Genomic DNA, 21,824 nt, shown 5'->3' with positions numbered 1-21,824 from the left:
TTACCACAAAATAATTGTGAGTGCATACAGAGGTGCACTGTTCTTGGGAGAGGGGTAATGACCAAAAAAACACTGAGTAACCACTGCCTTAAGAGTTCAGCAAGGTGGCAAAGACCATAAACTTGGGAGTTAGAGGGGAGTGCAAATCTCAGCCCTGCCATTTCTTAACTATGAAGTTAATTATCTCTCTTGAGCCTTGATTTCCCCATCTGTAAAATGGGGATGAGAACAATTCATAGTGATTGTGACAACAAAGTAAGATAATACAGGTAAATGTATGCAAATAATGATAATATATGTAATGTACAGTATTTTTTAATATACATGTACAGTATTAATTATATGTAATATAAAGATGTATTGAGATATGTAATGAGATAACACATACGTGTATTATTAAAAATTTTAATATAGCTATTACTTATAATCAGAAGCCTCCAACACCCAGTCCAAGTTCTGATTTTTCCTTTTAGCCCCCAATTTGTGACCTGGATGGGAACTCTTCATCTATTCCTGGCACTGAGCCCAAGACAAAAGGCTAGGCCCTGGAGGGGAAGGACTGCTCCAGAGAGCAGTGGGACACAAGACCTTGGGGAAGAGGAGAAGGATCTTCACGATGTATTTATTTAGAAGGTTGAAGCACAGCAGTGACCTGAACATCAGGATACTTGCTGGTCTCTGTCCTGGGGGAGAGTGCTGCCAGGTTGCCATGAGCAAGGTGCTACCAAACTTTGCTGCACTGAGAGATGGCTCAATGCAGTCCAGTGTGCTGGGGAGGAGAGAGAGGCTTGGATCCAGTTTCCTGTCGGAACACAGCTTGGTTGTGTCATCCATCCCCAGAGGCCATGGGAGTGGCTTCAGAAGGCACACTCTTGCGCTGTGGCCAAGCTGCCAGGGAAAAGCAGCCAGGTGTTGCCTTGAAAAAGTCAGTGAGCACTGGACTAAGCAATGCCAATTCACAAAGTTCTGCTAGCCTCTCCCTGGTCCTTCCTTTCCCAGTTTAGAGGCCTTCTGGAGTTCCCTTGGGAGTTGGTGAGCTGGTCCTTCAAGCAGCTGCAGCCCTTTAGACCTTGAGTTGAAGATTCTTTGTACAAGCTTGGCCAGCCCTTTGGAAAGAAAATGGGCATTTCTGAGGAAGAGGAGGTGAAATCTTAAAGATCCATGGCCAGGGGAAGGGCACCTGGCTACCAAACACTTCCATTGTGTTTACCATTTCTGCAATACTCACTGAATGTCAGGTCCTGGAGATACAAGATAGGTGCTCCATGCTTACTGCCCTAGAGGACGTCATATGTAGTAGCTAGACAGATGAGTAACCAAACTACTAAAATAAAAAGCAGGGCTTCCCCGGTGGCACAGTGGTTAAGAATCCGCCTGCCAAGGCAGAGGACACGGGTTCGAGCCCTGGTCCGGGAAGATCCCACATGCCGCGGAGCAACTAAGCCCGTGAGCCACAACTACTGAGCCTGCGTGCCACAACTACTGAAGCCTGCACACCTAGAGCCCGTGCACCGCAACAAGAGAAGCCTCCGCAATGAGAAGCCCGCGCTTTGCAACGAAGAGTAGCCCCCGCTCACTGCAACTAGAGAAAGCCCGCACCAGCAATGAAGACCCAACGCAGCCAAAGATAAATAAATAAATTTATTTTTTTTTAAAAAGCAGTACGTGCTATAATAAAGGTATGAATTACTTCAGAGGATGGAGTAGTTAAAAATGACTAATAATATTAATAATATGCCTGGGGGTGTTAAAGCTTGGCAGAGAAAGTAATATTACAGCCAGGCTTGAAGGTAAGAATAATAAGAGTTAATAATTATTGGGACTTCCCTGGTGGTGCAGTGGTTAAGAATCCGCCTGCCAACTCAGGGAACACAGGTTTGATCCCTGGTCCGGGAGGATCCCACATGCCTCGGAGCAACTAAGCCCATGCGCCACAACTAATGAGCCCGTGTCCCACAACTACTGAGGCCTGTGCGCCTAGAACCCATGCTCCACAACAAGAGGAGCCATCGCAATGAGAAGCCTGAGCACCGCAACAAAGAGTAGCTCCCACTCAACACAACTAGAGAAAGACCGTGCACGGCAACAAAGACCCAATGCAACCAAAAATAAAATAAATAATTTTTTTAAAGAGTTAATAATTATTGAACGCAGGACTTCCAGGACTTCCCTGGTGGCACAGTGGTTAAGAATCCACCTGCCAGTGCAGGGGACACAGGTTCGAGCCCTGGTCCGGGAAGATCCCACATGCCACGGAGCAACTAAGCCCATGTGCCACAACTACTGAGCCCACACACCCAGAGCCCATGCTCCGCAACAAGAGAAGCCACCCAATGCAGCCAAAAATAAATAAGTAAAATGTAAGATAATAATAATTATTATTATCGAACACTTACTTTGGCCAGGTATTGTGCACATTCATCATCACATTATCTCTTCTTTATAGCTACTATTTTTTTTATCAGTATTACTGATGAAGAATAGAAGCTTAGAGACTTTAAATAATTAGGATTTTCCCTAATAAAGGGAAAGCGTATTCCAGGTAGAGAAAATATGAGCACAGGCCCAGAGGAGAGAAGGCACATGGGCAAGTGAGGTGCCAATTATTTGGACAGTGCTTACCACTTTGCAAAACACTTCTAAAAATGCCACACTTAATCCTCAGAAAAACCCTGAGAGGTAGTAATTATCACCATTCTATGGATGCAGAAATAGGCTCAAAGAGGATATTTGCAGAGTGGTACATATCAAAGGTTGAACCTCTTTTTTCTGGATCTGAGGTAAGTGGTTTTCTGTTCATTGTCCCATCTCTAATGGACCTTGTACCTGAAAACAATGGTCCAATAATAAGTAAGGGACCCATTGAGGACTCCTCTCACCCCATGGGCCCCCTATGGGCCTCTGCAGTCTGTAGCCATGGAGAAGCTATGAAGTAGTGTTTTTCTTTGCGTGAGGTTACCCAATGACTTTTGACCATCTTACTAAGTAAATAATACCCAAGAAAAATTCTAGAATCCTTAAAAAATGAATGAAATATATAGTTTGAATAGGCAATAGATGTACAGCACAACATTTAAAAGGTACAAGTGTGTTTGTGTGTGTGTATGTGTGTGTGTATATATATATATATATATATGCCCTTTGCCCCATCTTGTCTGCAGTCAAGAGGCAACCGCTGTTACCAGTTTCTTGCATATCCTTTCAGAGATATTTAGGCATCTTTATTATAGAGTGGTAAAATGCTATACCAATAAAACATGAAATCTGTATAAAATATTGTATCAATTCATTTTGCTTCATGTTAAGTACCTAAGCTGTGACAGGCCCCATGCTGGATTCATAGATAATACACGATCTAGAGTCCGAAGAACGGGGAGCAGGAGGGAGTAGGGGGTGGAAGCAACAGGTACCAAAGGACTGTAATTAGTACAAGGTACAATGTGGTAAGTGTGGGAGAGAGTTCCAAGCTGTGACAGTATCACATAGTGGTCAGAACGTTTTTTCTGGAGACAGATTTGGCTTGCTCTCACTGTGACCCATGTAAATGACCGAACCTCTGTAAGCCTCTCTTTTTCCATCTATCAGAATGGACTAATAATAGTACTTACTTCATAGGTTTGTTGAAAGGAATAAATAAGACATACAAAGCACTTGGCACAGGACTTGCCTGGTGGTGTAGTGGTTAAGTGGTTAAGAATCCACCTGCCAGGGACTTCCCTGGTGGCACAGTGGTTGGAAATCTGCCTGCCAGTGCAGGGGACACGGGTTCGAGCCCTGGTCCGGGAGGATTCCACATGCCGCGGACCAGCTAGGCCCTTGCACCACAACTACTGAAGCCCACGCGCTCTAGGGCCCGCGTGCTGCAACTCCTGAGCCCGTGTGCTGCAACTGCTGAAGCCCGCACGTCTAGAGCCCATGCTCCACAACAAGAGAAGTCACTGTAATGAGAAGCCCGCGTACCACAATAAAGAGTGGCCCCTGCTGGCCGCAACTAGAGAAAGCCTGTGCACAGCAACGAAGACCCAGCACTGCCAAAAATAATTTTAAAAATAAGATAAAATTTTAAAAATAATAATAAAAAAAGAATCCGCCTGCCAATGCAGGGGACACAGGTTCAAGCCCTGGTCCGGGAAGATCCACGTGCCACGGAGCAACTAAGCCCATGCGCCACAACTACTGAGCCTGTGCTGTAGAGCCTGCGAGCCACAACTACTGAGCCTGTGTACCACAACTACTGAAGGCCGTGCGGCTAGAGCCCGTACTCCGCAACAAGAGAAGCCACCACAATGAGAAGCCCGCGCACCGTAACGAAGAGCAGCCCCCGCCCGCCGCAACTGGAGAAAGCCCACGCACAGCAACGAAGACCTAACGGAGCCAAAAATTTAAAAAAAAAATCCATTTGTGTTAAAAAAAAAAAAAAGCGCTTGGCACCTATTAGGCACTCAATAAATGTTAACTAAAAATCCAGTATTTTAGCTCTCAATAAATGCTGGCTATTATCACTCAACTCCACAGTCCCTGGCTGGAAAATTCATAAAGCTGTGAAAACAGGACTTCTTTTTTAAGAAACAAATTTGGCGGCAAAACGTAATCTAAAGTGAGGCTGGGGCTTCCCTGGTGGCGCAGTGGTTGGGAATCCGCCTGCCAATGCAGGGGACACGGGTTCGAGCCTTGTTCCAGGAAGATCCCACATGCTGCGGAGCAACTAAGCCCGTGAGCCACAACCTACTGAGCCTGCGCTCTAGAGCCCACGTGCCACAACTACTGAGCCCTTGTGCCACAACTACTGAAGCCCGTGCGCCTAGAGCCTGCACTCGGCAACAAGAGAAGCCACCGCAATGAGAAGCCCGCGCACCGCAACGAAGAGTGGATCCCGCTCTCTGCGACTAGACAAAGCCCACGAGCAGCGGCGAAGACCCAATACAGCCAAAAATAAAAATAAATAGATACAACATCAAAGAAATAAAAAAAGTTTAAAAATAAAAAATAAAGTGAGGCTATTCGTCTGATTTTGTATGAATATTCATAAGTGTACCCAAATTAATATGAATATTCATATGCTTTGCTACAGAAGTATCAGTATGTTTGGTTACTGAGTGCTGCCCGAGGTCTTGCTGAGAGTGTTAAATTATGATCCTGTACTCTTTTTTTTTTTTTCTTTTTTTTTTTTAATTATTATTTATTTATTTACTTTTTTATTTTTGGCTGTGTTGGGTCCTAGTTGCGGCACGCGGGATCTGTGTTGAGGCATGTGGGATCTTTCGTTGCAGCACACGGGCTTCTCTCTAGTTGTGGCGGTGCGTTTTCCCCTCTCTAGCTGTGGCGTATGGCCTCCAGAGCGCATGGGCCCTGTAGTTTGCGGCACGGGGTCTCTAGTTGAGGTGCACGAGTTCAGTAGTTGTGGCACGCAGGCTTAGTAGCCCTGTGGCATGTGGGATCTTAGTTCCCCGTCCAGGGATCGAACCCATGTCCCTTGCATTGTAAGGCGGATTCTTTACCACTGGACCACCAGGGAAGTCCCGATCCTGTACTCTTGATAGGCAGAAAAGGGAAAGCTTTTTTTTTGGATGGCTTGTTTTTGTTTTTTGGATGGCTTGTATTTTTTCAGCTTAATCTCAGTAAAGTCCTGAGGAATCCTCCCAGGATTTAAACTCACAGCCCCTTGATTCCTGCATATTCAAGGCCTTGTGGAAAGAAATGTTGAGCTTCGAGTCAGGAGGCCTGATTTTCTTCTTTTTACCAAGCTTCTCTAGGTTTGTTTTATTACCCCTATGGCAACGCCTAGCAAAAGTGCCTGGCATTTAGCAAGCCCTTCATAAATATATATCGAATAAACTCTAAAACGAGGTAGTTTTTCACTCGTAGTTCCTGATTCCTTCCTTCCTTCCTCTTGGTCCTGTTGCAGGCAGGGGGCAATGGCAGCCTGCCCTCCGTGGGTGAGGGTGCAGGAAGGATAAATCACAGAGACTTTAGGACAGGAAGGGCCCTAAGCGGGTCAACTCCTCTACCCAGCACCTCCCCACAAGGAAGCTGGATCCCCAGTCCTACCCCTTGGGCACGTCAGAGGGTCGCTTTCCTAGATGTGGTAAATGGTCCTCCTCTCCTCCCCTTTCAACGCTTGAAACTAAAATATTCCTTGGAATTGGGTCCTCAACTGCACCTAGGAGTCCGTACCCGCCTCAGAACTTCCTCCCGCAAAGCGCGGGACCCGCGCAGGCCCAGTACCTTCGCTTGGCCGGCGAGCTCCGACCCCCGCCCGCCCTGGAGGACTGTGGGTGGACGCTCTTGCAGAGCGCCTCTCGCTGGTCGGGGCGGGGGTGGGCGGAGCCAACACCGCCCAGGCCGAGGAAGCGGAGGGTGGGGACACTCTGGCCCCGCTCTCGGTGGTGCGGGGAGCGGGAGGGAGCAGCGGCCGCTCTGGTCGGCGGACGTGCTGCCGAGCAGTCCCGGAAGCGAAGGAGCGATGGCGGAGAGTCCGACTGAGGAGGCGGCGACGGCAGGCGCCGGGGCGGCGGGCCCCGGGGCGAGCGGCGTCGCCGGTGTTGTTGGCGTTAGCGGCGGCGGCGGGTTCGGGCCGCCTTTCTTGCCGGATGTGTGGGCGGCGGCGGCGGCAGCGGGCGGGGCCGGGGGGCCAGGGAGCGGCCTGGCTCCGCTGCCCGGGCTCCCGCCCTCGGCCGCTGCCCACGGGGCCGCGCTGCTTAGCCACTGGGACCCCACACTCAGCTCCGACTGGGACGGCGAGCGAACCGCGCCGCAGTGTCTACTCCGGATCAAGCGGTGAGCCGGAGTTTTTCCTCCCCCAGCCCCGAGCTCCGGGGCTCGACCTTCCCCGCCGCCCCCACTCTGTCCCACTACCACCCCCACTGCCCTCGCGGTGGCCCAGCTCCCAAGCCCACGTCTTGCCAGCCCGGAGCGTCGGGATCCAAGTCCCCTTTCCCCCCCGCCCCCAACCCCACACGCACCAAGCCCCTCCTCGCGTATCCAGGTCCGACCCCGCCCCTCGGTAACCTCCCTTGAGCCCTCAGTCTCCAGTCCGGACACCCTCCCCCACACCTCCCGACCTCCCGCCCGAAACCCGACCCTTCGGCGCTTCAGTAACACCCCCTCCCGCCCTCCGCACCGCCCCTCTCCCCCCTTCTCCACCCCAGCCCTGTTAGATGCAGCCCGGAGGCCCCACCCAGCGGTCCCCTGCGTCGCCTCCTCCCGAGCCCCATTTGTAAGACACACACACAGCTTGCTTTGCCCGGCCTGAGACGTCAGGCCATCCTGGCTTTATTCCCGGCGTCCTCAACCCCCTCCACAGAGTCCCCTACCCAAGTCTAGGTCGCTTCCCACGCATGCCAGCAGCCTTCTCTTGAACCACTTTTCCAGAACCCCAAAGCTCTCTACTCTCACACCTGTTCCAGGAACTCAAGCTTCTATCCCCCTGCCGCCCCCCCACCCAGTCTCACATTGGCTTGTGATATCCCAGTCAAGACTTTCTTTTCTGTATTCTTTCCTCTGAGTCATGTGATTTACTTTCTGAAGCAAATGTACCCAATTGAAATATAGGAACAAAGGCCCAAGGCCCTTCTGTGCTTATTTCTTGGGTGACTGATCTCAGATCATATCATTTAATAGATAATGTTTTTGTGAAATTGCTTAGCATAGTACCTATCACATAGGAAAAGGGAATGCTTTTTAGCTGCTATTAATCCTGAAACCTGTTTGCTGATAGCCAGACTCTCTCTCCCCATGCCACCATCACAGTCATCCTCATCTAGGTAATCACATTCCCCACACTCCAAGTTCTTTCAGATGTTTCTACCTACTTTCAAGGTTGTACTAAAAATTAAACAGCATACTGTGTGTAAAGTACCTGGCCCAGTGCCTGACACAGTTTGCCAACTCCATCAAGGTTGCCACCTCTAACTTGAGAAACTCAGCACTTCTCAACTCTTGTACTCCTTCAGACATTTCAGTCTTCCAATCCTAACATATCTCTGAGTTCTGCCAATACTTCTTTTCCTCCACTCTGTCATTTGTTTGCACTTTTTTATGTCCCTCTGTACCGTAGCAAGTCCCTAGATTTCCCACCTATAGGCCCTTGCTCACAACTGATCCATTCTAGTTTATGAGCTATGACCTAGAAGTCCTCTCATCTTCTATAGTAATGACTTCATGTCATCCTCCACCTGTGAGATTCTCAGCAATTTCAGAGGGTCCCCATCCCAACCTGAAGAGGTCTGTACACTGTTAGTCTCCTGGGCAAGAAGGCCATTATTGCTCCCTGCTAGCTCACTTGCTTCATATAATCCCCGTGCTAACAACGGTCCACTGTGTGGTTTATGGAATTAGTTTTTTAGTGGAGTTGACTATGCCTTCCCAGTTACCGAGAAATCTTCATGTAGCATTCAGCCGTAGTCCCTGGGAATCTCGGAGGTGGGGAGTGAGTGAAGTGCCATGTGGGAGGAAGTGAGTAAATGGGATGCGGCTTTTCCAGGGCGACATTGGATACCATTGGGATCTCTGATTTTTTTTCCCCCTCTCCCTTCCCTCCCCCTGAGGAAACAATGCCCCTTTGATGATAATTTGCTCTCTGCTTGCCTGACAAATACTCAGCTGAGATTTCTCAGCCAACAAGACGGTGCAAACGTTTGTGGTACCAAGCACCACTTTCTCGAACCCTGGCCTCACTGAGGTGATAACAACTGTCCTGCTCAAGGGATTCCCCTTTTTTCTCCTCTCCCTCACTCCCTCCCCCACTTCCTCTTGGTGTTATACAGGGATATCATGTCCATTTATAAGGAGCCTCCTCCAGGAATGTTCGTTGTACCTGATACTGTTGACATGACTAAGGTATGTACCTTGGTGGGGTTTGGGGGTTATTGGGAAATTGGGCCCATAAAGTTGAAAGAGCCTAAAAGAGATTATCCAGCTCACATCTCTGATTACGTAGATGAATAAATCAAAACCCCAAGAGAGTAAGTGGCTTGCCCAAGGTCACACAGTGAGGTGGAACAGAGCCTTGAACAGGTATCTCTTTTGGGGTGCCAAAAGGTCCTGGTTGGCTTGGAAAAGCCAGTTTATGCCTGTTGTCCAAGCTTAATTATTAATAGAGCACTCTTTACCTCTCAAAAATGCTCCAGTTTGGATGATAAATTATATGGTCACCCTATTGTACTAGCCAACTCTTCCCCCATCTTGCCACTCTTGACCTTTAAGTGTGGTGCTGTAAGTCAGATGCCAAGAAGGTTGGGGATGGGACAGGCTTGAGTGAACAGTGTTTGTAGTTACAGGGCCTTGTTTAGGCTCCTGTCCTTACTGATTGCTTTTGAATATCCTTTCCACCCCAAAGACCGTTCCTCTCTTGTCCACACACAGACACAAGAGAAAGCTAAAATTCCTCTGGCATAGATACCTAGACTTCTCTGTCATTGATTGCTCTACCCTGAGAAGTGAATTTTTACTTAAACTGATATCGGGAAGAAATCAGATTACCTAAATCTAGTGTTGTTTAAATGAAAACTCCTTTTAGTGTCAAATTTCTTATAGTAAAAATTCAGATTTGGTATTATTTGTGTGTCTGTTTTGTTTTGAATAGGTTTCCCTTTAAATTGATTTTTTTCTTTTTATGTGGTTGGAAATGTTTTTCCTGGGACATCTTGTTCTTAGTCAAGTATTAGTGTTAATATGCTAGTCCCTGGGGTCCCAGAATTGATGTCATGTTGATACCATTTGAGCTTGCTATTCCAAATGACTGAAGGCTAAAAGATAACATAGGATGCCACCAGGGCAAGGTGGGGACTATAGACAGAGGCATTGGATTGCAGGTCCTTTTTCCTCTTGCTGTTTAAATTCTGAGCAGACTTAAGTGCCTAGGAGCCTTTGTAGATGAAGAAATATAACTGAGTCAGTTAGGTTTTCTTCCCTTCAAGAAGGGAAGTCTTGTTCAATAAATCACAGCTGGAGGAAGAGAACTTAGCATTTTGTTTCAAGTGCTGCTGATTTTTTTATATTATTATTAACCTACAGTGTTGGGGAAAGTTCTGGGAATAGTCTATGGCTCCGAGTGGACCCTGAGTTTCCCCATTTTTCTTTGTATCTTTCACACAGCTGGATGCTGCCTGAGCCACATCCTCCACAGTAGGTTTGATCCTCTGCGGAGGAGACAGATACTGTAGGCCTCCATCCCAACCCTCAGCTCTGCCCTGTGATTGGCACTGGTGCTGTGGCCTCCAATCCCTTTCTTCTTTTCCATTCATCTCCTCCCCTTTGTGCCACATAAATGGAGGGTGGAGTTGCATCGTACGCATGTTTAACCTAGGCAAATCCAAACATACGTACTCAGTAAAAATATGTATTGATTTCTTAAAATTAAGCATGCTAGGACAATATTTTACAGATGTATATTATGTTTTGCACGTTGGTGTTCTATCCATTTGTTATATAAAATACTGATCAGGGAAGTCCGAACAAAAAACATGCTTTAAGGGAGTTTTAAGGGACACTCAAGGGTGATTTTGGCTAGATTCAATTTTCACCTTGGGCTCTAACTTTAGAATGTAACCCCTGAGTAAGATGCCACTACACTGTAATGGGGTTTCTTAAAATTCCAAAAATATTTATTGGTGTGAGTGAGCACAGGCTATTCATTTTTCATGGTGAGGATATGGAATATGGATTCAGATGAAGGTCCTGCTTCTGGCGTGGGTAGCAAGTGGAAGCCAGGAGGGTTTGGGATGGGACATCACCTCACAATTTTGAGATGGGGTTTTATTTTGCAGATTCATGCATTGATCACAGGCCCATTTGACACTCCTTATGAAGGGGGTTTCTTCCTGTTCGTGTTTCGGTGTCCGCCCGACTATCCCATCCACCCACCTCGGGTCAAACTGATGACAACGGGCAATAACACAGTGAGGTTTAACCCCAACTTCTACCGCAATGGGAAAGTCTGCTTGAGTATTCTAGGGTAAGAGGAGACTTCTAAGTGGCCAAGTTGGTTGTTAGCAAATATTACTCTAGGCCAGCCTTCATCAACCAGGGTTTCTCATCTGAATCACAGGACACAGAAAATGATTGGAGTGACTGTTTCCTCAATTCTCCCCCGGATGGTACTTGATTACTGTCATTCTAGATGCAGAAAAAGAAGTTAATTCATGACGTACAGTGGATGCCTTAGTGAAGTGGTTCACCCCGAGCAGCAGTAGCATCTGGGAATTTATAGCCATGTAGAGTCTGGGCCCCCAACCTAGAATTATTATATCAAGAACTCTGGGGGTAGGGCCAGCAGTCTGTGTCTTACAGGCTCTCCGGGTGATTCTGGTGCAAACTGTTGGAGAACTACTCCCTTAGGGCATCAGGGCTTAATTCTCTCCTGAGCAGGTTGAGAAAGGCTGCAGATCCTGTGCCATTCAAGGCTGTGAATGTCTTATTCCTGAGTCTCTCGTGAGTGGCTTTGGAGGCAGTGGTGGTGATGATGATGATTATGTTTTAGCAACTGAATGAAAATGTCTGAGGTTGGAAGTCACATCAGATATGAAACACAGATGTTTCAAGTACATTTTTGTTTCTGGGTGCTACCAAGATTTTGCTTCATGTAGTTCTCATCCATTCCCTTTTAATCTCCTTCGGGGGTTAAAAATTCAGAATGGAAATATCTTCTAGCATATTCTGAATTGGTCTTTTTAGTGTGGTCTGAATTTCCCTGGGGCATAGAACAAGTAAAAGTTGAAGTTAAGAAAGTTGCCCAGACTGGTGATACTGTTTTCTTTCTTCCTGTCCAATCCAATATATTAGGTTTGTGTGGGGAAAAGGCAGCTGAAACAAACTTCTCCCTCAGCCCAATTCTCTCAGATCGAAGAATATGTTCTGTGATTGCGGCAGTGAGAAAGTCCTTTGAAGGAGGTTGTCCTTAAAGAAGTCCTTTATCTCGTTAGGGTATAGGATTGTCTGTGCTGGAAGGATAGCGGTATATATAAACCACAGTGGTAAGGAAACTTAGTTGTTGTTTCTGTATGAAAGTTGTTCTTGTAAGTGTTTTTGTATTAGGTTTTCCTTCATTAGGCCAATATAAAACTATTTCGAGCAAACATTGGTTCACGGTAGAAACAGGGGAAGTAAGATGGTGGGGTAAAAGTGGCAGAAGTATTGGGTGGAAAAGGAGAAGCTACTCTGAATTTGAAAATTTGCCGTCAAGAATCAGAGTAGAAAATTCCCATGCGTACTTAGTTGACTATTCACTTTAACAGCTGCATTCCTTTTCTCCCTACCTAGAAAAAAATATTGGGCTGACTTACAAAAGAAATTGAATGAGTTTACCCTGTTGACTTCAATGCCCGAATACTAGATGCTTCGGAGAGCACAAGGTCTAGGGTTCCTGGGGAACTGAAGCTGAGAAGAGAGGTTGAGAGGCACTGAAGAGCGAGCTCTGAGGAAGTTACTGTTCCCCATTACTTACTGGCCTTCCCTCAAGGCCAGCAGGGAAAGGGAAGTGGCGAGTTAACTTGAACAAGGCAGTCCTGGTTCAGGTTGTGTTCAGCTTCCAGCTCAGGTGCCATCTCTTCAATTAATTGAGTTAAAAATAAATGTCCTTAATGTCCAAGCTTCCCTCCTTCTCCCAACATTCCATCAGGCATACGAAAGAGAGGAGCAATTTTGGTGTTTCTCTGTTGTTGAAGATGTTGTTCATGTATTATTTTCAAACCTTCCACACTCTAGAAGTGCCCCTTATTCCCTTTCTGTCCTTTGGCAGAGTTCTGTAGTTTTCAGAGGATTTGACACTCTTTGGGGGTTTGATAGAGAGCTGGATCCCCGATCATCAACCCCACCACATGGCCTCTAACCAGGGAGCTTCAGTCCCTTCTCTGCCTCTGTGCTCAACTTCTCTCTCCTCTCTGACTCCATCACCACCCATAAATAAATAAGCTCTTTAAGATCCATAGAGGTTAACATTTAGCCTGCCTTTGGAGCTGTTTTCTTACCTTATTTCTTTCATTTTGATGAAGGGAACCTTCCCTGGCTACTGTTTCTCTCCTAGCCCAAAGAAAATCCCTTCAAAGTTACTTTGCTTACTTTGCCCTCTTTTGTGACACTTGATAAGAGGATTAGGCAGTTGAGTGATTTCTGGTGAATGAGGGTGAGATGGAGGCTGGGAAATTCCAGAGTATTAATAGTGAAAGAGAAAGTGAGTCACTTATGATGGTGCTTCCAGGCCCCGGGGTACTCGTACACTGGTCTTTCTGTAGGGCCTTTCCCGTCTCTCTCTGCCTCACCCTCTTCCCTTCCTTCTGATGTGTTTTGCAGTACATGGACTGGCCCTGCCTGGAGCCCAGCCCAGAGCATCTCTTCCGTGCTCATCTCCATCCAGTCCCTGATGACTGAGAACCCTTATCACAATGAACCTGGCTTTGAGCAGGTAAGGCCAGGTGGGCCCAGCTTTGGGGTGTAGAGTATTGGGTTTTAAGAGATCTGAAAGATCTACTTGGGGGTTTTTGTTTTGTTTTTGACCTGGCTCAGCCCCATGTATTAAACTCGTCACTGTGGGAGAAAAAAGGAGCTGGCATGTGTGTGCCTTAATAATGAATTTTTTTCCCTATTACAATAACATTGTCAAGTTATTTCCATTTGACTTGGATTAAAGTTAGTGGAGTCATTTGGAAATTGATTCTGTGTCTGTTTTGGGGGCTCTTGGAGCCAGTGTGTTCTTCTGTATGCCTCCATTCCCCAGTATCCCTTTAAGGTGCTCCCTAGTGACTACTGCTGAGCCAGACTTTCTTTTGGAGTTGTGAAGTACTGTTACCTGCAGAACCACAGGAACAGTCATTGGCTAGGACAAGAGTATTTTAGTCAGTGCTGCCAAACAGAAGGTGGAGAAAACCCATAAATCCCAAGGCTGTACTATATGCCAGCCCCTTCCAAACTTTATATGTAACTGCTCATTTAATCCTCATACTAACTCTGCAAGATAAATGTTATCCCCATTTTCAGCCGAGGTAATGGTGACTCGGAGAGGTTAGTTAACTTTCACAAGGACACACAGATCAGGATGTAGTCCCAGGAGCCCAAAGTCTTCCATTGTTTCAAAGCCCCTTCCAGATTACTCATGAGCACAGGAAAAGAGTTCCAGTGATATTATCAAAAGATACAGTAATTCAGTTTAAATGATTAAAACGGCTTAATTCATTTTGAAACTATTTGAGATAACACTAACATTGGTGATTCTTCTGTAGTCCTAAACAAAGGGAAATACCCTTTAAGAATGAACAAAAATTGGGCTTCCCTGGTGGCGCAGTGGTTGGAGGTCCGCCTGCCAATGCGGGGGACATGGGTTTGTGCCCCGGTCCGGGAGGGTCCCACATGCCGCGGAGCGGCTGGGCCCGTGGGCTGTGGCCGCTGAGCCTGCGCGTCCGGGGCCTGTGCTCCGTGGCGGGAGAGGCCACAGCAGTGAGAGGCCCGCGTACGGTAAAAAAAAAAAAAAAAAAAAAAAAAGGAATGAACAAAAATTATTCCCTAAGCCATCCTTTCAAACAAATAGTGAATGTGATTTCAGGAGTAGGTGGAAATGGAAACGGACCTCATTGGCTAACCAAGGACCTGATTTTTACGTCTTGTTTGGAAATTCAAGAGATGGGACCCCTTTTATTCTTAAAACTACCAAACATTCTTGGTTCACAGAACCCCCTTGTCTTGGTAGTTTTTTTTTCACAGTTCCCCAGGCAGAAAGAAATGCCACACTGTTCCATTTGTTAAGTAGTTAGGTCCAAACAACTTACTTCCTTCTCAGATGACTACACTGACTTAATAATAGGATGTGTACACCTGTTCAGTGCCATACAACTTTTAAAATCTTGGAATCAGACCAGAGCCACCACCCTCATTTCTGTTCCCTCCTGTTTTCATATGCTACTTGCTATTTACTAAAGCAGTGACTGAAAATTCAGCTTCGTGAAAACAGTATGTCATCAAAAGGAATGTAATACAGTTCAACATTAAAACTGAACTACCTAGGGCTTCCCTGGTGGCGCAGTGGTTGAGAGCCCGCCTGCCGATGCAGGGGACGCGGCTTCGTGCCCCGGTCTGGGAAGATCCCATATGCCGCGGAGCGGCTGGGCCAGTGAGCCGTGGCCGCTGAGCCTGCGCGTCCGGAGCCTGTGCTCCGCAACGGTAGAGGCCACAACAGTGAGAGGCCCGCGTACCACAACAACAACAACAAAAAACTGAACTACCTATCTCAAGGTAGTAGTTTGCATGGAATTTCACAGGTGTTGAATACTGTGGTTTTCCTCAAAAAGTTTACAGTATCCCACAGTGCCCTTGTGATTTCGCTGTGGTGCACATTGGGAACCGTGATGGTAGGCTGAAGGCATGTGTGTATTTCCTGTTCATTACATGTTTTGATCAGAGCCAAGGCTCTGATTGACTAGAGTTGGTGGTGGGAGGGGGGACCAAGGGAAGAGTTAAAGGGTGGAACGCCATGCTCCCGTCTGTTCACGCCCACATGTTCCTATCAGCTCTCCAGACCAGGTTCGGAGTTTTTTCTTTTGAAAACTTCAGGTTCTACTTCTGATAGACAATAGTTGAATTCAATGATGGTGGAATCCACAGATGTGTAAAGGAGTTAACCAGGAAGCATCCCGATATCTATAGGTTTTTCAGGCTAAGACTCCTAGCATCATTTATACCTTTTTGTCCCACCATTATTCTTACACATGGTTATTTCCCACTTAATCCTTCCTGCGAGGCCTTTCATTTCAGGCTTAGGGAAATTTGATGGATGTCGTTTGCTGCTTATAGGTCAAATGACCCATAACAGAGGATGGGTACTGGTATGTGTGGGGGGGGGGGCGGGGTGAGTGGTCTCAAGGACTTAGTTGCTCTTCATGGATCTGCCATATAGTGGGAAAGGCATCCTCTTAGTTCATTTGCTTGGGTCACGTACCCCATACTAATCCTAAAATCTCTTCCCATTGGCTTTTCTTTTTACCTAAATTTTGTACTTGGATACTGTGGTGTCTGTCACATTATAGGAGAGACATCCAGGAGACAGCAAAAATTACAATGAATGTATTCGGCATGAGACCATCAGAGTGGCGGTCTGTGACATGATGGAAGGAAAGTGTCCCTGCCCTGAACCCCTACGGTATGTGTGAAGAGAGCCCACTTGGTACTTGGTATTCCTTCTGGATATTGAGCTTGTTCGTACATTTGAGAACCTTTGCGGCAAAGTCCAGTGTTGGGCACCAGAGAAAGAGAGAGAAAAAGGAAAGATGTGGTTCATGCTTTTAAAGAGCAAGTGACCAAGGGGTTACCCAAAAGGAAGTTCAGAGAGCTTTTCGGTTCTTGGAGAGTGCCGAGCCTGATGGGAAAGACATAGTCCATGCCTTCAGGGAGCCCCTGTTTGACTAAAGACACTTAACTGTTATACAGCCAAATGAGGTGTAGAGTACTTCATAATAAACCCATTTCTTAGGGTTCAAGTTTATTTCTAGGTGTTAAAAACTAGATGAGCAAAGAGTTAATGAAACAAACTTTTCTAGGAAATGGGGGGGCAACGGTTTTTTCTTTCTTTTTTCTTAATTGATGTATAGTTGATTACAGTGTTTCAGGTGTATCTAGGAGAATTTTGAGTAAGGTTTGGGATTAGGGATGGCCTGTGGAAAACGAATGAGAATGAGCAAAGTCATGAGTTGAAGTTGGAGTTCAAATGATCAGTATTAACAGTCACTCTCATTTTATAATCCTTAGAGTATAAGGGAAATCAACCATGGTCAGTCAGCTGTTTCTTTTTCCATTTTCCATTGAAAGATCTTTGTAGGAAACCAAATCTGGTTTTGGAAACTCTTGCTGCTGAATTTGGCATTAAGGTTCGATGGTGAAGGGGTGGTGCCTTCCCCTCTTGTTCCTAAGTGAAGCTGCTTTGCTTGTTTTCCAGAGGGGTGATGGAGAAGTCCTTCCTGGAGTATTATGACTTCTATGAGGTGGCCTGCAAAGATCGTCTGCACCTTCAAGGCCAGACTATGCAGGTAACAGAGCCCCCGCTGCTGACTCCAGAGGCCTTACAACAGACCATGTAAACCCCCCTCACAAGGGTGACATCCACATCTCTCATAGAGTGCAGAGCCAAAAGGAACCTGGTGCATTGAGTAGCTGAGGCCCAGAGAGAGACTGAAGTCATATGGAGTTGGTTCTAGGTTCCTGGCATAAAGTAGGTACTCAAGAGTAGAATCTGAATCATCCTGCTTTCTAGCCTGGAACTCCTTCCCTTCTTGGTCAGTAGTCTTTTCAAACCAAGAACATTCAGCCCTCTCAGAACTTAGGGATTATGAGAGTCATCTGTTGGAATTCCATCCCTAGCTCAGGGGGGTGCTAAGAGAAGGAATGCTTAGGGAAACATTGGGTGTGCAATTATTGTTGAAAGAACCTAATACAAGGATGGTAACCAGTTGTTCGTTCTCTGCCTCTACTGGGGAAATGTGCTTCTGCTTCCAATAAGAATGCAGAATTTAGGCTTGCTTAAAAGAAGAGGTTCTTATTAAACCGAATTGTAAATAGGATCCAGTATAAGCAACTGGTTGAGAATCTTCCTGTCCTGAAGGGCCAGTCCTGTGTCTGTTGGATCATTTACTTGCTTAGAAAAGTGGTGACTTGGATAAGTGGCTAAAGCCTCTTCAGGTTCTTTCCAGTTCTTTTTGGTCTATGTTCCCACCCACCCAGCACCACCAGCAGTGGGAGTAACTGTTTTGTTTCCTCAGGTGCTGCTCAGAGATGGTAGCTTCCCTATCCTCCCTTCAAGGACTTCCCTCCTATGTCCCGCATTTAAACTCAAAGGGCAGGACCAGCTCAAGGCTGACTTGTTTCCTGAACCTTTTCTGAGAATATATCGAGGATGATGCATGCTGTAGCTTGTTCCCCATCAGGAATTATCATTGCTGGTATCTAGCAGCATTTCTAATATTCAGTCTGTGAAGGAAAACCAACTCATGACAAGGGAAGGGCAGGGAGGAGCAGCATCTGGGAAGGCGGAGAATGGGTGGAAATGGAGCCAGTGAAGAAAGGAGGAAGATTTGGGAAATTGACAGCTCCAGAGTAAGTGTGGAGTTCAGTTTTGGGAGAACATAACCCTCAAATGTGAAAAGTATGGGCTGTAGTCACAAGAGACTGACTTACATCCACTGGCCCTTGATCATGATGGTAATGTGCGGGCAGAAGTGTGGAAGGAGTTTAGGTGGGAGAAGCAGACATTATGTGAGAGGGAAAATCGTGGACTTTTTGTAACTGCCAAGGAAAGAGGTCTCCACTTGTTTGAACGCTGGGCAAGCTCCTTTGCTGCCATAATCCTTATTTAGCATTTTAAATTTCTTTTTTTATACCCTTCACCCCACCCATAGTTATTTTTGAGACTTTAAGGACAGTTAACCCCTTTCCACGTAATGTTTGGTTATCTTTGATCTCGAATGACAAGGACTGGAGTGATGCCCAGAAACCTGGACAGGAATGTGATGACTGGTCCGTGGGGAGGAGGGCAGGTGCTTATCCGAAGTCAGAACTCCTTCCTTCTAGACCTGCCTATGATCTCAGAAAAGCAAATTACCCTTTTTGAGTATAGGGAATGAAGGGTAATTTTCCCCTTATATAGTTTGTATGAGGTTAATTGAAAACACCAGCACACTTAATGATTACAGTCCTGGTCTTGAATTTCTCTTCCCTATCTACCTCGCTGTTACTGTGTCCCCCTTCTGCACAGTGGCTTGCTTTGGGGGAATGCAAACACATTTTAATGTTGGCCCAAGCCAGACCTATCTGGGGTGGTGAACGTGCCACAATATTCCTAAACAAAGATGATGATGTCTGCTGTTGGGAACTCTCTGTGCTATGCCCCCTTCTGTCCCCATGCTCAGAAGTTGAGCGTGTGTTTCACGTGGGCCTAAAGCTGCTCTGTCTAGGGTGAGCCACCCAGACTTGAATCTTCCTTCCCGCTTGTCTCCTTTCCCCCACAGGACCCTTTTGGAGAGAAGCGGGGCCACTTTGACTACCAGTCCCTCTTGATGCGCCTGGGACTGATTCGTCAGAAAGTGCTGGAGAGGCTCCATAATGAGAACGCCGAAATGGACTCTGATAGCAGCTCGTCTGGGACAGAGACAGACCTGCACGGGAGCCTGAGGGTTTAGACCCTGCTCCCCTCTCCCCTCCCCCCACTCGAGAGTCCCAGCAAAGTCCCTTCCCCCCACCCCAGGGATGGAGAGGCACTTGTGTATCTCCCTCCAAATGTGACATCATCCCGCAAGATGGCAAGAACCAAGCAAGCTTGGATCCCAGGGTGTGGAAGTGGGGAGGCTGTTCCCGATCTGACCTCCTTGGCTCTCGAGCATCTGGGGCTGTGTTCATCCCATATCAGGGGCCAAGGTACCTATGCAGGAGCACCTAGGGCGAGGGCCTCTGGCAAAAACAAAACAACCAACACACCTCTCCACAGGGCCAGCTCCTTAGGGACAGGTGGAGACAGAAATTGCAATTCCTAGAGGGAGTGTGCCCAAATGATTTATGGGGATATCTGGAAGGGAGCTTGGGGTGGGGGGCTGTCTGTGACACTTAAGCAGTCTGGGTGGTTGTCTGTCTGTCTGTCTTCAGTTTTGAAGCAGGGCTTCCCAATGCCCTTTTCCTCCCTGCCTCTTTACCCCCATCATTTCCCACAGGCCAGCATAATTTTGTTTTTCCTAATTTATAGTCACTGTTCTAGACAGACCAAAGAGAAGGAACAGTGGTGGAGTCTAGGCTGCTGATGAGTAAGCTTCACCTAGCACCTGAGCACCTTTCTCCTCTGCCCCCCCCCCCCTTCCCTCACCCATTCTAGATTTAAGACAGAAGGTAAATGTGACTGGGCCTGAACCAAGGTCTTGGTAAAGCCTGCACAGGCACCATAAGAAGCTGAATTGCCGTTTGTTCCCGCAATCACCGATTTGAAAAGTTCCCAATGCAGACAACTGTTGTGTGTATGGGATTAGAGCCACTACATAGAACAGTCTCTTACAGATTTTTCATAAATACTAGTCACAATGAGGGTATTACTCCTGGGGGTGGGGTACAGGGGGGAGGCTGATGCTAGTCCTATTGTATTTTGTTTGGCTGTCCTTGTGTGTTTTCACCTCAGCCTGTAGTCCCCCTCCTCACTTCAAGGCCCAGGGAGGGGGCTTCCGTGGTGGTGGGGCTTCCGTGGTGGCGCAGTGGTTGAGAGTCTGCCTGCCGATGCAGGGGACGCGGGTTCATGCCCCGGTCCGGGAAGATCCCACATGCCGCGGAGTGGCTGGGCCCGAGCCATGGCCATTGAGCCTGCGTGTCCAGAGCCTGTGCTCCGCAACGGGAGAGGCCACAACGGTGAGAGGCCCGTGTACCAGTTTAAAAAAAAAAAAAAAAAAGGCCCAGGGAGTTGTGGGGAGCAAGGGTGGCCAATGGCAGAGGGGATTGAAGCTGGGACTCTGTGAAGACTCCTCTCCTTCTCTCCCCCCCCCACCCCCAACTGCTCTTTGTCACTGACTCTGATGGGTGTTTGCCTGGCTGTGTCGCTTCTCTATTTAGCTGCAGTGATCCTTTATCTGGTTGGCTCAGAAAAATGTACTTTAGGTGCCCTGTGACACTGGGCATCAAGGGAACCCATCCTTCCCCTTTTTGATGTGTTCTCCTGTACTTTCCAGATTCTTACTGATAGGTCTCCCAGTGGGGTATTGGTGATCCACATGACACAGGGCCTCAGTCAGTATCCAGCCACATGTAAGGGAGAGGATAACTTGTACCTGCTCTGCCCGCTGCTAGAGAGGCCTCTGCCTTGTGGGTCATGAGACTTCCTGGGGAAGTTGGGAAGGGGGTTGGGCACAAAGGAGAATGTCCTACTTGGGAGGGCAGGAAGCAAAGGAACTGGACAGGAAGTGGGCTTGGGGGACAGAAGTATAGCTTTGAAACCTGAAGGCTGGGCCTCTTCACAAGAAGACTCAAGAAGGGGCCCTGCTTCCAATTTCCCTCTTCCATTCCCAGAGCTAGTACAGGCTTGGAAGAATGCCCTTGGTCTGTTGGTCCAGTGTTACCTGTCATACATTTAAGTGTTCCCACTTTCAAGTGACAATCCTCTCCTTGGTCCTGCCATGGGCAGAGCATGTCTGGCGTACTAGCCTGACTTTTACGTCCTAATCTTGAGTTGAGGAAATATATGCACAGGAGTCAAAGAGATGTCTTTATATCTGACTGTACATAAATGAAGTTTTTTGTTTTTGTTTTTTTTTTCTTTTTGGTGCAATAAAGTTTGTTTTGGCAGAAGGAGGAAGCGCCTATGGGTGTGGGAGGGTTTGTGTAAAAGGAAGAACGGGATTGTTTTGACAGCCACACCTCTCACCTAGGCCTGAAACTGTCAGGGATAAAGATAGTGCTCAGTGGAAGCCAAAAACTTGGGTTACGTGGTGTGGGTGGAAGCAGGACTACTGGTGGCAAAAGTTCCCATCATTAAGAAATAAGGTCCTTTTTTTGAGGCTGTAACTTTGGCAGTCAGGAGAGGAATGCCATCTTAGCCTCGGCTGCTTTGAAAGAAATACCTGTTCAGGAAGTGAGCTTGTCCTCAAGGACAGGCAGAGGTAGAGATGGGCTCAGGCTATATATCCCCTTGCTAAGGGAAAGGTGTCTTAGTATGGATAGTCCAAACCATTGGGTTTTCAGTTTTCTGATACCAAACGACCCCTTCTTAGGAATTCAGAATTCAGACCATGAAGACGGGGCTTAATGCTGGCCTCCCAGCTCATCACCTTCTCTACTTGCTATAGAAGGCTCTTGCTTTCTGGTACAGAGGCTTTTCCTCTTCG

At 47.1% G+C, this 21,824-nt stretch overlaps 1 protein-coding gene and 1 long non-coding RNA gene across 3 annotated transcripts; one reads left to right on the top strand and one right to left on the bottom strand.

Annotated features, from left to right (window-relative positions):
- Positions 1-391: 391 nt before the first annotated feature.
- LOC109548249 (uncharacterized) lies at positions 392-6,364 on the bottom strand. 2 transcript variants are annotated; one of them, XR_012328527.1, is made up of 2 exons: positions 6,226-6,364; positions 392-1,106 (listed from the first exon to the last, which is right to left on the bottom strand). It is a non-coding gene; the product is annotated as an uncharacterized lncRNA (long non-coding RNA). The 2 variants fall into 2 exon arrangements; XR_002174283.2 differs by lacking the exon at positions 6,226-6,364 and adding an exon at positions 6,049-6,216.
- Positions 6,365-6,463: 99 nt separating this feature from the next.
- Positions 6,464-21,288, top strand: UBE2Z (ubiquitin conjugating enzyme E2 Z). Its single transcript, XM_033846823.2, has 7 exons — positions 6,464-6,777; positions 8,766-8,838; positions 10,767-10,954; positions 13,288-13,399; positions 16,011-16,123; positions 16,916-17,006; positions 18,981-21,288. The coding sequence occupies exons 1-7, from the start codon at positions 6,464-6,466 to the stop codon at positions 19,149-19,151; spliced, it is 1,062 nt and encodes a 353-aa protein (XP_033702714.1). The 3' UTR covers positions 19,152-21,288.
- The last annotated feature ends 536 nt before the right edge of the window (positions 21,289-21,824 follow it).

This window comes from Tursiops truncatus, chromosome 20 (assembly GCF_011762595.2).
Source record: "Tursiops truncatus isolate mTurTru1 chromosome 20, mTurTru1.mat.Y, whole genome shotgun sequence".
Classification (NCBI taxonomy): Eukaryota; Metazoa; Chordata; class Mammalia; order Artiodactyla; family Delphinidae; genus Tursiops; species Tursiops truncatus.
The sequence above is the reverse complement of the archived record's forward strand: the minus strand, read 5'-3'. Positions and strand labels throughout refer to the sequence as shown.